Here is a 13,518-nt window from a genome sequence, read left to right as displayed (position 1 = left end):
ATAGTAGACATAGTAGACATAGTAGACATAGTAGACATAGTAGACATAGTAGACATAGTAGACATAGTAGACATAGTAGATGTAAAGGAATTTAATATACTGTTTTATAAATAATCTAATCTCCTCCGCTGCTGTTGGAGTCCTGCTGCGTGCTGTGTACAAAGCCTCTATCTAGTCGGGGCCCTTAACCTCATTCGCGTATGGAAGCCCCAGCATTATCATTATATCCTTCAGGACTCTGCTATCGCCGCCTAAGCCTCCCTCAATTGCCTCTGTTGTCGCAGTGTCAGTACGTTGGCGCTTTGTACTGGGCGATCCAAGGGAGTCATTATCCGAGGATACTACAAAGTCATCGTCCGTTGTTACTGCAGAAATCAATCAGTGATCTGCTGAATGGCGGCTGAGGACTAACCACTGCGACGCTTTCTGGATATATTCCAAATGCGGTGACAGGTGTCAGTGGAAAACCCCAACGACTCCTTCTAACTGTTCTCCATTGAATGGGGAAGCTGGCTTCTCGTTTTCTTCCTCCACAACTGGTATCACTGGGGCGGTCTCTTGAGATCGCGGGCTTCTTCTGTGCCGTTTTGCTGTCAAGGCCGGCTTCTCGTCCTCTTTGTCCGCACCGGGTGTCGCTGGTCCCGTCGGCGGAGCTCGTCCAGTGTATTTAGTGCAGCGCGACGCGTCAACGCGGTGATTTGTGCAGAATCTGATGCCAGAGGTTGTTTGGGATCAAAAAACTAGAGCGCGAGGGCTCATAACTTATTGAACTGGAAACGAGAGGAGGATGTTGCTGACCGACCGTGACTTGATTGTTGATTAAAGAACTAAGTTATCCCCAGAGGGCTACTATAGCTGCGACCTTGAAAGGTATGCGTACGCTGACTGGCAACGCCTTCCTAATAACACCGTTTGGGCAAATCCAGGGCTTCACTTGGAAGTCATTCTCACAGTCGGGACTTTGTTCATCCGCAAGGTCAAAACCAATCACTGAGCAATGATTTATTAGCTGCAAGACATCTCCATGTTTCAATTTGGCAATAAAACTATAGACAACTTGTGTATAAAGATCAAGAATCAGGTGTGGATTCACGTCATTCTCCTCATGTTGCAAGCCGCGACTGCCCCGTAGTCCATTTGCTATAGAATACTATGTCTTTTGTTGTTGTCCTTCTTCTTCTTTCTCTTTTCTAGATAGCCTCCCTTGATGATAGAAATAGACTGCTATTTCTCAACAATAACCTTGCTGACCTATTGTCGTCTTGTAAATATCGTTTAGTGATTCCGCATGTAACAGTCGTTTGAGGCAGCGTATACCCAGCTTTGATGTCAGCGTATAATGGGTAATCGTCCCCGTGACCGGCTTCGAAACGTTGAACTCTGAATGAATCAAGGCCCTGGAAGTCGAATTCGTTCAAGTGACTCTCTCCGTCCCTGTTTGCCGTCGCAGACATTGGACCGCTCATGTCCATCCAATACCCTACGTAGGCCACCTCACCCTCCTTGAGCTTCGTCAGTAACCCGGTGCCATCTTTGTCGCTTCCTCCGAATATCTTCTGTTTCCTTGGTTATCCAAGGCTCTGGTAGTTCATGTAGTGGATATGATTGATGTAGTCTCTGTAGTCGTTGTGGTCGTTGTAGGATATGTAGTCGATGCAGTATATGTAATCGATGTAATCGTTGTAGTATATGTAGTCGTTGTGGTCGTGGTCATAGGTCTAGTAGACGTAAATAGATCTAGCATCTGAATTTGTCCGATGTACACTGAGTAGTCGTAGTTCGGCCCTAGTTTCAGGGACCAGGCAGTTGTGTCGTCCACCCTTACTTGATGAAATCAACGGCTCTGACGTCTCACTTTTCATTAGTCAAGTGAATTGGCCTCCGATCCGCAAAGACGGCGCTTAATTCATTGCAGTAGAGTCACCGCTTGCAATACAGGCTGGAATCCGTGTGCGTTGTCATTTAGCGGCTCCCTGCAACTTAGGAGAAATAACCGAATCACTAACATCGGCTACCAACTGCTGGTGCCTAATCACGGCGGTTAAGCACTTGCGTGACTTAATCCACCGCTGCCTTGAGTCATAAGTATCACCTCCAGGTTGTTTAATGATGATGCCTACTAGTGAATAGTGTGGGGTGAATTAAAGATGGAAATCGGAGACACCCTCACTTGACATTCCGAAGAGTATAAGATAAATTAAATACTGCTATCATTGTACTATCTCGTCAAGTACCCGGCTTCAACCCAAAACAGGTGGATCGTATACAACAGCGTCTTCATAGCTAAGAAGGAACTCTGAGAAGCCATCTTCAGAAAGGTAAAACCCTGGACTCAAAAGTTGATCAACGTCTCTAAATTGTGGCGATCCGTTGAACCATGTGTTTGCATTTTGTTGATCACTCATCAAGACTGCAGGCTCTGGAGTCGGTAGCAAGGGGGTCTCGGTCGGCGGGAGCAATTGCGGCTGTGGTTGTGGTTGCAGATTCGTGTAATCTCGGCTGTTATCTGCGTTCTTGACAGGTTGTTTTTCTATTTGTGAATTCGACTTCTTGAGTATGTTTTGAGCCCGATCAAAGAGTCGATACATTACGTCCGCGCTCCAGTATGTTCCTCTCAAGTTTGACAGAACCAGCATGTGAAGCTGGAGCTTGTTTTCTGCAAGACCCCGGGTCAATGCATTTGTTGACTTGCAGTCGTAAAGGTGAATCTGCATAGCGGGGATCATTGCAGTAATCCTACGGTGAGAGATGATCAGTTCACAAGCTCCATAACCTGGACAATGGGAGAGGAAATGAATACATCATTTGCTTCAAATATCGTATACCATCCACTTCAATGAGACTCTGCAGCAGTCCGTTGGTATTTGACGCGGCTTCGCGGGCTCGGCTCGTTGCAGTCTTTTGCCATAGTGAATGCGCTCCGGATGGGAGGGAAGTAGACCGATTCAATAGGTATGGTCGATAGAGTATTGCAATTGTAGCTCTAGTGAATAGTCAGTGACCGCGTAGACGGACCGAGAGTGTTGAAAGGGGGCACAAACTGATACAGTAGATTGATTTGAATCCCATTGATGCTCAAGCTGTCGCTAGAGTCAGCTGGGACAGCGTCGTCTTGAGCCAAGGCTTGTAACTCTTCTGCATATCTGTCAATCTCCGATATACTGGGTATCACTCCATTCACACGATAATGGACTCTTAGGATGTTACCCAACGTATCGCAAATGCGCACGAGCCGAATCCACATCTCGGCCAAGGCTCTGGATTCCACAGGAACGAAACTGCTTCGCGCCCGGCCAGCAACAGACTCTAGTTCGTTCATGATGTCTTCCACCACAGGGAGGGGCGTGTCGCAGTCTTCGTTATGAATGCGCATAGGACGGCCCCGAGCCAACGAAACCCATCGATCTCTGACTACACATGCCCACCAGATGCGACGCATGAGGGACTCTCGCGCTGGTAACGACTTTGGCGGTACGCGGCTGCCCAAACGCGAAGACCGATGGAGTCCGATATTCTGTGAGAGCGAAATTGCAATGCCTGTCCAGTACCAGGCACCAGTATGATCCTGCGGGTCAGTATACCAGAATCCTAATAGGATGACAGACTGAATGAGCACCAGTTTTTCCGTCCCTCGATCGACGTCGTAGAGACACTGTCCAGAGTCAGTTTACGAGACATGTTACAATCACCGAGTCCCAGATTGCTAACCTTGGCGCGTTCATACATGGCAGTCTTCATTGCTTTTCTAGAGGAGAAGCCTGCTTTCTGTAAAACGTCTGCTTCAACAAACTAAGAGGAACGGTTAGATCATTACATCAATTTGCGTCTTCACATGGACTAACATTTGCAGCTGCAAGAAGCATACTCCAATACAGTAGCAGGCTAATATTCCGAGAGCCATTGCTGCAATACTCGTTCAGAAACGCGGGCGCGTCGATTATTGGTAAAAAGAAGTGAACATGGTGGAAGTAGCAGCGTATCAGCTCATCGCACACATCATCCGGGAGCCTAGAAAAGACACCCTGAAGGCGCATATACTCTAGCTCATGCGGTTTGTGAGACGACGGCATAGCCGTGCTTGGAGGCAAACATCGTGCATCTTCGGGGGTCTCAGGGTGGCAGAGGTCATAGACAGAGTGGCGTGGCCCTCTCCTGTCGCCTGTCGATGTGATGTGAGATCTTTTCCATATCATGATTGTCAGAATTCTGATAGGGTGCTTACCGATGTAAGTAAAAGAGCCATCTTCAGGCAAGATACTCTCTGTCACGGATCGGCCCTGGATTTCTCCAACGCCCATGGCATTGTTTCTTGACGACGGTAGGGGCGTCGAGAATGTTTCTCCATAAGGGTATTCCGGAGGATCTTCAACTTGTATAGCACCAACTTGTGGATCTACCAGGCCACCCAAAGTAACCTTGCTATAGGAGATCTCGGCTGTATTTCCAGCCGCTTTCTGCGCCGTAAACTGAGAATCTCTCTTCCTCCGCGGCCTGTGAGAGGACAATCGATGAGCAAAAATGGAGGGCAATACTCAATCAAGCGTCCTTCAATGCTTACCGATGCTTCTTGCGCGGAAGAACCACACAAGATCCGCCATCGCGCTGGCAATTTGAGCAGGCATTACCACCAGTCTGAACAACGTCGCAACGAACTTTGCGCTGATTGCAAGGCTGACAGGCAACGCGCGAGCGAATCCGGGGAGCAACTCTGGTACTTCCCCATGCGCTGCTGTTGGGCCGAGCTGCATGTAAGCTCTCCCCAGATTCCATGGCCGGCAAAGATGAGTTTGTCTGGGGAAGAAGTTTGCCGTCGGTAGAAAAGAAAAGATTCGAGCCGACCAGCTTACCTTTTACCCCGGATGGGGATATACGAGCTACTCCACAAACCCCATCTTTGTGGCGCCTGAACTGGTGAAGTTGTCGCGAGCTAGAACGGCTAATTCGGCTATTATCTGACTTTAGCTTCCTCCGTCCGTCTGCCGAGTCATTTCTATTCCGAGATCCATCCAGCGGTATGTCGCATTCTTCTCTCTTTTGCTCTCTCTCCACGGATGGGCATCATGACGGCGCATCCCGGAGAAGATCGGAGTGATCTCAACCCGGTCATGTTCTCTGTGTTGTAAACTTTGCCGAACGATGGTCAGCCAATTGTGTCACAGGGTCAGGAGGAACGACGACGAGACTGTTATATAACATCATTATCACCACAACAACGGGAAGTGAATGATGCTTACACACATTGTACAACAAGAGAGACACTCGTCCAATTACTCTGTGACTATGGCGCCCCACGACATGGAAGTGCTTGACGACATAAAGCATGATGGGGTTGAAGAAATTGAGAAGATGGAAAACGACACTGCCAACATAAAGCCCAGCGGCGAGACATTCACTGCAGAGGACGAGAGACGGCTTATTCGAAAACTCGATTTCTGGTATGTTATCTCCTTCAATTTAGTGGTCTATTCCCTTTTCAGGAATCCATAGCTCATCCAAGTGTAAAGGATTATTCCTCTTATGATGGTGACGTACACACTGCAAAGCTACGACAAGGGTGTCATGAGCGCCGCAACACAGTTCAACTTCAATGCGGACTTGAAGCTCACCACGATTGTTGGCCATTTGCCAGACGGAACCCCAATCACGAATAACCAGAAATACGCCAATGCGTCGATGATGTTTTACATTGGATATCTTGTTGGTACATACCCAATGATGTTCTTGTGCCAGCGCTACTCAACATCTCGAGTGGTGTCAGTTGCTACATTCCTCTGGGGAGCTGTTCTCATGTCCACAGCTGGCTGCCTCAATTATGCCGGTATTATGATCAATCGCCTTTTCCTGGGTTTCCTTGAGTCGGCCGTTGCTCCCTCGTTCACTGTCTTGGTTACCTTCTGGTGGACACGAGAAGAGCAGACTCTACGAACTGGGTTCTGGTACAGCTGTGTGGGAGTCGCCACAGCCATCTCGCCGCTAATCAACTACGGCTTGGGCCAGATTCATGGGTCACTGCCTTCTTGGAAACCAATCTTTCTGATTCTTGGCGGTGTCACCATCTTGTGGTCCATCGTACTCTTCTTCTTCCTCCCCGATGACCCTATGACGAGTAAACGGTTGACGGATGCTGAGAGACACATTGCTATTCGCCGTCTCGAGAGAAACAATGCTGGTACTGTGAGCCACGAGTTCAACAAGGCCCAGTTCTTCGAGGCTTTCCGCGATTACAAGCTGTACAGCAGCGCCTTCATAGTGCTTCTTACCGGTGTGCCATCGGGAGCCCTTGGAACTTTCGGTACTGTTGTTATCAACGGATTTGGATTCGACCACTTCGATTCTTTGGCTTTAACATGTCCCATTGGAGCGATTACTGCCACTTCTATTCTTCTCTCGGGCTACATCACACGGAGGTGGAGAAACATGCGCTACCTGCTGATTATTACCTGCGGTTTGATCTCTATCGCGGGCACTCTCATCTGCTGGTTTGGGCCTCGTAGTAATCGAGGATTGTTGTTTGCGGGAGTTTTTCTCATTGCCGTCCAAGTTGCCTCTGGAGGAATTGCTGTCTCGTTGACAGCATCAAACATAGCGGGACATACTAGTAAGCCTTTTTTCTCTCTTATGGCATCTGTCTTTTGTGAAACAGCGTCTGACAACAGTTTTAGAGAAATCCACTGTCAGTGCTTCGACTTTCGTTGGATACTGCGTCGGAAATGTTATTGGTCCAGTGATCTTTGGCGCGTCTCCAGGGCCAATCTATCACGCAGGATTCGTAGGAAGTTTTGTCTGTCTGTGTGGCGTGGTAGTGATTGCATCTATTACGCTTATTACGTTGCGTATGGAAAACAGAAAGAGGGACAAGCGAAGTGGCACACCTATGGGTCTGCACTCAATCGACGAGGATCTTACTGATATCCAGAACAAAGATTTCAGATACGTTTTGTAAAACACTTGGCTAGTCTCCAATAGTCTCTTCAATAACTGATGTCCAATTACTCTAATTCATATCTGTTTCTAATAGATTTCCGCTCTCCCCATAACTACAGGATACATTCATGGCAATTCAGCGAGAATATCTCTAAAACGGACTTAAAATAACACAACTATTTCATAGTTACTAAGCTAGATGCTTAGGTTCTAGTTGAGCTACTTCTTAAGGCTACAAGTCAGGCAAATAAACTCTATACTTTCAATAGTTTATGGAGTACAAACTGTTTTACTAATGGTCAGGTTCCTAAAACACAATCGTGATCTCAAACCAGCTTACCGTCTTCCGAACTTCCATCCAACTGCCAGTCAGCCCTAAGAATTATGGAGCCTCACAAACGGTGAGAGGAATATTTGAACATATGATTCCGGTAAACTCGGTAATTACCAACATGAGCTGGATATTCGGCATTCTCATGGCCTTAATTTGTCTAGTTGGGCCTTCTCTCCAGGGTTCTCCGCACTTTTTCCCCAGGAAATGTGACGGACCCTTGGGGTAGTATTTTCATACTAGAATGTGGCTATATATAAAAGGAGAGATAATCTAAGACAATTGACGTAAGTGGAAAGTGTGATTCAGTGTTCCATTGTTCTCTCTTCCGGATTAGGATTTTATTGTCTCTGGCTACCATGTTGTCTCTCAAGGTTGCATTCTTCGCCGCTTTGGCTGAAGCCTTGGTCCTACCTAAAGGCCTTTCGTCCATCTCGTTGGAAGGATGCCTTAAGAAATTACCCCATGGCCAGTCACCTGGTAGCGTTGCCAATGTGACAATTACAAGCGGCGGGCTGTTGAGGTACTATCTCATCTCGATTCCACCAACGTACCATAATGAGGTCCCTACTCCGGCGATCCTGTCTTACCACGGAGGCGAAAGAACCGCAGAAAGCCAACTGGAATTAGACGAATTAACTAGTCCCCAGTTCAATGCGAATTCTTTTGTCATTTATCCCCAGGGCATTAATGTAGGGCAATTTGATCGCTTGGAAGCAGTATTTCACGTCACTACTAACATAACTGAAGGATTTTTGGCAAGGCGTTCCGAATGTTACCGTAAACGACATCCAATTCACCGCAGATATCCTCGACCATGTTCAAGAGCAGTATTGCATTGATCCTACCCGAATCTTTGCCACCGGAAAGTCGGATGGCGCCGGATTCTGCAATGTTCTGGCTTGCGACAAGACAATGTCCAGCCGGATTGCAGCATTTGCCCCCGTATCTGGTGCTTTTTATGTCAATACATCGTCCTGTGCAGCCGACACCGTGCAGATCCCATGTAGCCCTAGCCGTCATGACATTCCATTCCTCGAGTTTCACGGTGGCAACGACACTACAATTCATTACCAGGGCGGTCCGCGCAAGCAGGAATGTCTTCCATCAATCCCGCATTTCATCCAACAATGGGCCGCACGAGACGGGCTGAGCCTCCGCAATGTTACCACACCAATCTCGTCCAATACTGTATCCTACAAATACGGATCAGGGGTCAACTTTGGACTGGTTGAACATGTTTACGACGCCGTAATTGGGCATGATTGGCCAAGTACGGCGCCAAATACCGATAACCAGGTGTCTGGCCACCACATTGCTAGCTTCAATGCTACACCGATCATTTTGGAGTTCTTTAAGCAGCACCCTTTGAGCGTGTGGGATCTCCTTGCAGAAATTTAAGAATACGGGCAAGGAAGCGATTGGATAGGAAGTGGAGGAAAACAACTGTACATCCCTATAGATGCGAATTCGCCTCGCGTTATTAGATTTTTATCCTTGTTAATTATTATCTATTATTGCACTTCAAGTTTCATTCCAAAAAGCCGCAAATCTTCTCAGTATGTGCTCAGTGAGACACGGCTTCGTTGGATCCACCACGTACTTTGTTTTCCACATGCTACGAGCGTGATTAACAACCAACAATCTCAGTTCAAAGTAGGTAGTATGTAGTAAAGATCTGACGGTGTGCCCCTTTCTACGCTAATAGAATTCCATGTCTTCCATCTAGTTGGATGGCCATAGTACCGTTGAGAAATTTGTACGGAGTCCAAATCGGCACGGTTGACCGAACTGGCCGAATAAGCAGCCGAACCCCTTGCATTCCGGCAAAAAAAGTAGAGCCCGGCAAATGCTTGTTTCCATTTGTTATTGCCGACTTATACCTGCACAGCGCTGTCTATCCGTTTATAGAGATGGCATACGGAAGGGGTTCTTAAGCCACGTCTCTTTTAGTCTGGGCTGTCCGTTTATTTCGGCCATTTAATTGTGCATTTTTCTTGGCACTCCTATCATTCGTTTACTCACTCATTCTTCGAGGCACCCGTAACGAACGCCAAGATGTCGGACACTTTGCCTTCGCCAAGCACAACCCCAGATGGCTTGCAGCCACGATTTTCTCTTCCTCTGTCGACACCTCGGTCAAGCAAAACATCGTTAGCAATCGGTGGTGTTACTATATACGTCTATGGATTAGATGAACTTCAACAAAAGTCTGGGGTAGACATCGCCGTTTTGTATCTTGCTCACAACCGGACAAGAACATATCTGGTTACAGAAGGCATCGCCCATGAGATTTTGCATAGATATAGATCCGATGGCAGGAAGAAGAAAGTTGAGATGATTGCCATTACGATGAACATGAGGAATCATGGAGATCGCCAGGTATGTGCAACTCACCACCTAAGCCGCCATGATGACATCTAACAAGGGCGGAACCCAATAGGTCAGTCGGGAAGCAAATTTGACTTGGTCGGGTGGTAATGAAAACCATGCGTAAGTTGTGCAAGCTTATTAAAAGGACATGATTTATGTTGTCTATTATTTTTTAATTGAGTATTATTAACAAGGCATTGTCTTTGCAGCGTCGATTTAATCTCCATGATATCCGGCGCAACACAAGACTTCAAGCTTGTCCTCGACTTTCTGCCCGCGTATTTCCCACAGTTCAATCGCATGCACAATATCATGTTGGGTGTCTCATTAGGCGCCCATACAGCCTGGCGTATGGCGTCGGCTGCACCCGGCCAGTTTGACGCCTTCGCAATGGTTGTCGGTTGCCCAAACTTGACATCCCTCTTATTGGAGCGTCTGGGAATAGACGCTTCAGCTCTCGGTGTCAAGGGAGAAGAGCTAGAAACTGCTAGTTATGAACAGTTGGAAAAGCTTATGGACGAGCCGCAACGGCGTCGATGGCCGCGCGCATTGGCGGAATTTGTCCGCGAGGGTGATAGGAAGATCTCCGAAGAATTTCCCAGCGATGTGCCTTTGTTCATGTGCAATGGCGAGTACGACAAACTGGTACCTGCGCGGTATACAACATCATGGTTAGAAAGAAGAAGAGCCACGAGGACCGGAAGCATGACATTTAAAGACACCAAGCCCAGACTGTTTATACAGGAGAACACGGGGCACAGCTGTACGAAAGAAATGGTTGCAATGCTTGCAGATTGGTTGGGCAATATGTATAAATTGTAGAGGAGAACTGCGTCGTAGAAACTGTTTCTGACAGTTATTCGTTGGGATGCTATACGGAAGACTCTTTGTCTGCTTCGGGGCGTGTTGCCGTGGTCGTTTCCTAGATATCCTAGACATGATTTTTATTTTAAGTTGTACTTTCATTTATCTTTCTATTTCGCATAGTTTGCTAGAAAAAAAATAATTCTTAGGGCATCCACCCCCATATAGCTTGAACGTGTAGGACTTTGACGCGGAAATACTGTGTCAAGTTGCTGAGAGGGCCGAGTTTGCAGCATCGCATCGCTGTCAAAGCTCTAATAGAAAGGGGATTTGCGTATTCCTCTTATAAATAATGCTATTGGAATTGCCAAGATTAAAATAAAGAAAAGCTCTTCCTTCTTTAGGTAGTACTTATACTTTACTTCACAACTTATTACAGTTCTGCTTATTCCCTTTACCCCATACATCTACCCCATGCATTGTCGTGTGAATGGGGCCTGCATTTTGCATGGATCCAATCATATTACTGCACTACGATCGCCATAAGCTCACCAAGGCAAGGCTCATTCGTATATACCGCATTGCCTCACGTCGTATCAATGAATGCCACATCCGCACGTCTTGTAAATGCCATCCATAAACGGCAAGATAAAAAACCCCTCATATAAACTCATGGAGATCGGAATTTATACTTTGTGTAAACAGCGGTCAGATGATCAAGGGACTGTAGGACAGTTCACCTTGCATCAAGCTGAGCCGAATCTGCCCACGCCAAAAGTTACTAGGCCGCTGCGGCTGAGTGGTCCATTGCCGGCATTTGCCAAATTGGACGCGATCCGCCTCACTTTCGTGTCCTTGGCGTCCTGTATCGGAAAGCTTCTGGAACATCATGATCGCTGCGCCACCGCCGAGCCCTGCATCATACCACCTCTGGTTGAGCGGGTTGTCTGGACTAGACAGCCCTGCCTTATAAGCCAATGATTGTGAGGCGGAAAAGCGAGGGAGCAGCTCTCGGGGCAATCCAATGGGCATACTTTGGGGGGTTCCTTTGTCTCGGCGCACATTGGCCTTTGTATAAATTGGCGCGCTGTGATCTTTGTTCAATCTGAGCCACCCCCTAGAATTTTGAACAAAGAAGCTTTTGTACTCACGTTTAGAGTTACACCAACTGTTCGTTATCTACATAAATTGCTCCTCTTTTCTACTCTTTTCTTTTTCCTTTCATCTCTCATATCCATCTTCTTTTGTTACGTTTCTGATTATTCCCTCTCACAACTCGCTATCCAAACACATTCTCGCTAAACAAACACCAACAAGTCACCATGGCGTCCTACAAGATTTCTGCCCCGGACGAGTACCTTGCCATCACTGGCATGGGTATTCGTACCGTCAGAATCACAAAGGCTGCCTGGGTCTGGCCCTTTCAGCGGTACACTCGTTTCAGTGTTCAGCCCCACGACTATGCCATGGACCTCCAGGCAATGACAAAGGAGAAGCTGCAGTTCTCTCTCCCTGTTGTATTCACAGTTGGACCTGACGTAAATCAGCGCGGGGGCAACATTAAAGGAGGAGTCGCCGCAGAAACAATCTCACATGATGGAGATGAGAATTATGAGACTTCAGGCCATCAAGAAGACTCTGGAGATGCTCTCGTCAAGTATGCGATGCTGCTGGCTCGCTCTAACAGCGGCAACAGGGTTGTTGCAGAGCGAGATCATGTCGAAAACATTGTCAAAGGCATCATTGAGGGTGAAACGCGTGTTCTGGTTTCCGGAATGACCATGGAAGAAATCTTCACCGAACGTGAGGTTTTCAAGCGACGCATCTTCCGTAACATTCAGGGAGAACTCCAGCAATTCGGCCTCAAGATCTACAACTCCAACGTCAAAGAGCTCAAGGACGCTCCTAACTCCATCTACTTCGAATCGCTCTCCAAAAAGGCCCACGAAGGCGCAACGAACCAGGCACGAATCGACGTTGCTGAAGCTCAGCTACGAGGCAACGTCGGCGAAGCCAAGAAGAAGGGAGAACAAGAGAGAGAAATCGCGAAAATCAATGCAGAAACAGCAGTCCAGAAGACGGAGAGGGACATCGAGAGGGCGGAGGCGGAGGCGCGTCTCCATACGCAACAAGCTGCTCTAACTCGAGATGTGGAGATCGCCCGCGTCACTGCTAAGCGCACTCTTGAGTCTACAGATGAGAATCTAAAGCGCGATGTCGAAGTCAAGCGTGCAGCAGCTGAGATGGAACGTCTTCGAGCCCAAGATGTCGTCAAAGCAACGATTATCCGTGAATCTAAGCAACAAGCCGCAGATGCCCTCGCGTATGAACTCAATGCAAAGGCAAAGGCAGATTGGGAGGCAGGACAACGTGCTGCAGATACAGACGCCTACAAGACTCGTGTCTCTGCAGAGGCAAACCAAGAGGCGAGCCAGCGAGGAGCAGATACAGAGGTCTACAAGAGTCAAAAGGCTTCCGAAGCGAACGCATACAAGACTCGTGTTACGGCCGAGGCAAACCAAGAGGCTAATCAACGCGCGGCAGACGCTGAGATTTATAAAAGCCAAAAGGCTGCCGACGCAGAAGCATATAGGGTTCGTGTGACGGCCGAGGCAAACCAAGAAGCAAGTGTTCGGAGCGCTGAGGCCGCCCTTGTACGAACCCTCAAAGAAGCCGAAGGTATCACGGCAATGGCAGATGCATACGGCAAGCTCTCCGTTGCCTTTGGTGGTCCAGCTGGTCTTCTCCAGTACATGATGATCAAGGACGGCACCCTTGTCGAGCTCGCCAAGGCCAACGCCAGCGCCATCCGCGGACTGGAGCCCAAGATTAGCGTTTGGAATACCGGAAGCCAGGGTAACGGCTCGGAACCAACCGATGTCATGCGCAATGTCTATCAGATGCTTCCACCACTGATGACTACGATTAATGAGCAGACTGGCATCACTCTTCCTGAGTGGCAGTTTGGCCGACTCAACGCGGCTCAGGGGGCGATGACAGAGAGCAACGTGAATGGAGCTGGAAAGAAGAAGTAAATGACGAGAGACAACACTTTCCTTAACTTTTCACTTGTAGGCTTCTAGTTT

At 47.8% G+C, this 13,518-nt stretch overlaps 5 protein-coding genes across 5 annotated transcripts; 4 read left to right on the top strand and 1 right to left on the bottom strand.

The window, feature by feature from the left end:
* Positions 1-2,983: 2,983 nt before the first annotated feature.
* Positions 2,984-4,770, bottom strand: Triagg1_10934 (transcriptional regulator family: Fungal Specific TF; the record flags this gene model as incomplete). Its single annotated transcript, XM_062895060.1, has 5 exons — positions 2,984-3,652; positions 3,709-3,789; positions 3,843-4,159; positions 4,223-4,491; positions 4,559-4,770. The coding sequence occupies 5 exons, from the start codon at positions 4,768-4,770 to the stop codon at positions 2,984-2,986; spliced, it is 1,548 nt and encodes a 515-aa protein (XP_062750119.1).
* A 510-nt stretch (positions 4,771-5,280) lies between these two features.
* Positions 5,281-6,943, top strand: Triagg1_10933 (uncharacterized protein; the record flags this gene model as incomplete). The annotated part of the gene is made up of 3 exons (XM_062895059.1): positions 5,281-5,435; positions 5,544-6,598; positions 6,663-6,943. 3 exons carry the CDS (start codon positions 5,281-5,283, stop codon positions 6,941-6,943), a joined length of 1,491 nt encoding a protein of 496 aa, XP_062750118.1.
* A 671-nt stretch (positions 6,944-7,614) lies between these two features.
* Triagg1_10932 (uncharacterized protein) lies at positions 7,615-8,656 on the top strand (the record flags this gene model as incomplete). Its single annotated transcript, XM_062895058.1, has 2 exons — positions 7,615-7,947; positions 8,006-8,656. The coding sequence occupies 2 exons, from the start codon at positions 7,615-7,617 to the stop codon at positions 8,654-8,656; spliced, it is 984 nt and encodes a 327-aa protein (XP_062750117.1).
* A 657-nt stretch (positions 8,657-9,313) lies between these two features.
* On the top strand, positions 9,314-10,344 carry Triagg1_10931 (uncharacterized protein; the record flags this gene model as incomplete). The annotated part of the gene is made up of 4 exons (XM_062895057.1): positions 9,314-9,637; positions 9,699-9,748; positions 9,838-10,260; positions 10,305-10,344. 4 exons carry the CDS (start codon positions 9,314-9,316, stop codon positions 10,342-10,344), a joined length of 837 nt encoding a protein of 278 aa, XP_062750116.1.
* Positions 10,345-11,754: 1,410 nt separating this feature from the next.
* On the top strand, positions 11,755-13,467 carry Triagg1_10930 (uncharacterized protein; the record flags this gene model as incomplete). The annotated part of the gene is made up of 1 exon (XM_062895056.1): positions 11,755-13,467. The coding sequence occupies one exon, from the start codon at positions 11,755-11,757 to the stop codon at positions 13,465-13,467; it is 1,713 nt and encodes a 570-aa protein (XP_062750115.1).
* Positions 13,468-13,518: the final 51 nt, after the last annotated feature.

This window comes from Trichoderma aggressivum (genome assembly GCF_033847375.1).
Source record: "Trichoderma aggressivum f. europaeum strain CBS 100526 chromosome Unknown scaffold_096, whole genome shotgun sequence".
Classification (NCBI taxonomy): domain Eukaryota; kingdom Fungi; phylum Ascomycota; class Sordariomycetes; order Hypocreales; family Hypocreaceae; genus Trichoderma; species Trichoderma aggressivum.
This window is presented reverse-complemented; position numbering and strand designations above follow the sequence as displayed.